The 3,493-nt window shown below is 44.6% G+C and overlaps 1 protein-coding gene across 1 annotated transcript; it reads left to right on the forward strand.

Annotated features, from left to right (window-relative positions):
• Positions 1–921: 921 nt before the first annotated feature.
• Positions 922–2,578, forward strand: FOMMEDRAFT_171643 (uncharacterized protein; the record flags this gene model as incomplete). Its single annotated transcript, XM_007272205.1, has 3 exons — positions 922–1,428; positions 1,480–1,611; positions 1,664–2,578. 3 exons carry the CDS (start codon positions 922–924, stop codon positions 2,297–2,299), a joined length of 1,275 nt encoding a protein of 424 aa, XP_007272267.1. The 3' UTR covers positions 2,300–2,578.
• Positions 2,579–3,493: the final 915 nt, after the last annotated feature.

Genomic DNA, 3,493 nt, shown 5'->3' on the forward strand with positions numbered 1-3,493 from the left:
TGGTTGTATCTTGCACATCTTAGTACAATAAGAGTCCAGTGCATTGCCTTAGAATATGGCAATACAGTATCACAAGCCTCAGGAGGGACATAGAGACCTAGTGAGGAATCACAGAGACAAGCTGAATGTAGCAGTTTTGCTGTTCCATCTCTTGTCCTAACCCATTCTTGCATCAAAGGTGTGTGATGAGGATTTCCAAGCCAGCATTTGAAAATGAAGGAGAGTTTCTTTAAGCCTGCCTGATTAAACCAGTGCACAGAGACATTGTAATGGTCATATGCTGGTGACTTCCATTTGTCTCTACTGGCAGCTTCAATACAGTATAATTAGCAGTGATACTTGGGTAAATAAAGTATATAATGCACCAATAATCTCTTCATCACTTAAAACCCAAACTTGATCATCTGTCTGATCATATATAGAAGTCTTCACTCTTCTCCAGGTTTTTGGTGCAGAAAGCTGTACAGGCAGAGCTTCTCCCGTGATAGAAGCAGCTGCAGCATCTATGAATGATGCTAGTGTGGGTGATGAAATGATGCCAACTGGCACTCGAGACATATTGTAATTTTGGATGAAATGAGAGTGAGGAGATGTTGGTGAATTGATCTGAGACATTTTTTTTGACTTTTTGTGTAGTTGAATTAACAGAATGAATGAAAGTAGTTGGTTTATTTTTTTTCTACTGCAATAATGCGGCTACCGCGAAATCTGCGGTAGCCGTGGGAATCTTAACCGCGGTTAGCATATCCGCGAGAATCTTAACCGCGGTGCGGATCCGCGGTTAGAGCTATCCGCGCCAGTCCCTAATGCCCCATGTGATGTTCGCTTGACGGTCCTGTCACGTGACCGAACTTGTACTGTAGCCATGTGGCTCAGCTTTCAACTCGCAGTCAAGTAGTCTGCTGTTCACTGCCAACAACCATGGATGTCGCCCCTGGTGCGCAAAATAATGCTCCTCAAGCAAGCAGCAGCTCCTTGGACAATGTAAGCGACGACACAAGAGTTTGGCTGTGGTATATGTCTGTTGGTGGCAATGCAGATCCCCCGAAATCATTGCTGCACATTCCTCATAAACGCATGGAGCTCTACTCCCTCAAACCACGTAAATGGCTCCTCTATTTAGCGTCTGTCATATTAGGCATTGATGGGACACTTCGTTTCCTTAATGGGGACGAGGACTTTACTGAAGGGGAGATGGACGAGGACGTCGGGCCTGGGGACCGCTATGTATTTTGCTTCGACGGAGAAGCGAGGTTCTTAGATTATCTACTGAGGGGCACTCGCCATGATCGAAGTTCCTCTACCTCTACCCGTTCTCGTGTTGTGCCGAATGAACTGAAGGAATACTATGGTGGTTGCCCGTTTAGTCTGGTTCCGGCAGAATTGTGTGACGTGAGCCACCTCATACCGTTTACAAAGGGCGACGACGTGAGCATCGGGGCAGTTTACTATAACTGATGCTAACTTCCTACTTTACAGTATCTCCACAGACTCCTTGCAACTCGTGGCGAGCCCGACGACGCCATGTCCATTGATGACTATCAGAACCAGATAGTAATGTATAAAGGACTCCATGGCGCCTTTGATATTAAACGCATCGCGTTCCTTAAGGTGAGTAATGTACTATGCTCCTTTATGGTCATATCGACTTATCTGTACATAGACCCCGAATAAGTTCCTCAAGACCAACGACGTGCCAGGCGGGGAGAATGCTCTACCGAACATTTATCGTGTCACACTTCACAGCTTTATGGAAGATGAGGGAGTTCGTGACACCCTGCATCACAATGCCCATTCCTCATTGACAAGAGGTTCTGGGTCAAGGAATCTTCACGCAAGAGGAGACACTGTTGGAGAGTATCTACCTCGAGACATCTTACTTGATCTCACTTATGCATCTACCGTGTTTTTTAACTTCGGCACTCCAGAAGCAAATGAGATGCTAAAAAAGAACGCCGAGCGTGATTATTATCCGGGCGGTATTGTCAAAAGAGGTGAAGATAGGGAGGGAAAGGCAGAAAAGGAGCAGAGAAAACGCAAATACGAAGGAGAGAATCAAGGACGCAGTGAAAGGGTTGTTCGACGATCGAGAAGTGGCAACAATGATGGCGATCATGCTGACGGGAATGGAAGACAATTCGACTTCTGGGACGGGTTTTACGCAATGCAGTTGATGATTCATGGCATTCGGCCCGAAGACATTGAAGCAGAGGAAGAACGACGCAGGAGAGAGACAGAGGAGTTGAATGCACAGAGAATTGCTAGATGGCGGAAGACTGTTGATGAGAGCCCTATATAGACTCAATACGAGCAGCATGGAAGAAACCTGAATCTTGCAAATGAAAATCGAAGGAAAGTGGTGGTAAATGAACACTCGGCACAGTCAACAGTCTCACACAATGTTTATTCTTCTTCATGCGTTGGCTCGGACCTACTTTGCTTCTTGCCTTTTCGCAAAAGCATTGGCTTGAGAGTATGGATGTGATGACAGGACTGGTGGAGATGGTGGTGGGACAATACCCAGTGAAGGAGGGAGTGGCGAACTGATTGCAGATTTCTATCCAGGTTCTTTTACAGTTAGATTTCTTTGTATTGTACAAGAGGTGTTTGCATTTGGTAGTATACAGGCAGAGAATGTAAGGTAAAGGACAGGTACAGAACAACTATGGCTGAGAATAGTGAGTAAGGCAGAATACAGGACTCTAATACAAAATAGGTACCTTTTCAGAACATTGTGTATAGGTTGTGACAGGACTAGCCTGCTACAATAAATGTAATGAACTGTACTCACAATCCTTACAAGAGTAATAGTCTTGATTCCTTAGAGAGTAAGAGAGAGGAGAGAGTGTTACAGTCTGCCACTCTCAAGCCCCCAGTTCTTTCAGTTCTGTGACCTTCTGTCCTGGAACTTAGGACTTCTATCCCTTGAGTGTACAGTATATAGACTATATACAGACTGATTCCTACAGTGACTCCTACTACTATTCTGTTACAGTTCTCTGCTCTTGTACCTTCAGTTCTAAGGGTTCTGCACCCTTCTGTACCAGAACTCAGGACTTCTGTCCCTCAGGAGTGCTGTCTATGGACTATATGTATGCTGACTCTTGCTACTACCCTTCCTTACTTTATCATTCCATTCCTTTGACCACCCCTTCATTCTTTGTATCATTCTATAGTCTCTTACCCTTTGCCCATCCCTTCATTCTTTGTACCTTTATCTTTGACATTCCTTTCTTTCATTCTTTGTGGCTCATCATTCTTAGTGGCTCATACTCCCTGAGTACTCTTGTGTAGTTTAGTATATATAGGTGTACAAGATCAGACTGGTCCTAGAGTCTTGATCTTGTCTACTCTAGGTAGTCCTGTACTCTTAGGCTTACTCTATATACTCTACTCTTGTCCCACTCTCTCTCTCTGCCTGTTCTACAAGTTCTAACTATGTTTTAGTACTTGTGTTCTGTATTTCTGTTGTATAGGATAGTTGTAGCCTGGG

The sequence above is a fragment of the Fomitiporia mediterranea genome (genome assembly GCF_000271605.1).
Source record: "Fomitiporia mediterranea MF3/22 unplaced genomic scaffold FOMMEscaffold_401, whole genome shotgun sequence".
Lineage (NCBI taxonomy): Eukaryota > Fungi > Basidiomycota > Agaricomycetes > Hymenochaetales > Hymenochaetaceae > Fomitiporia > Fomitiporia mediterranea.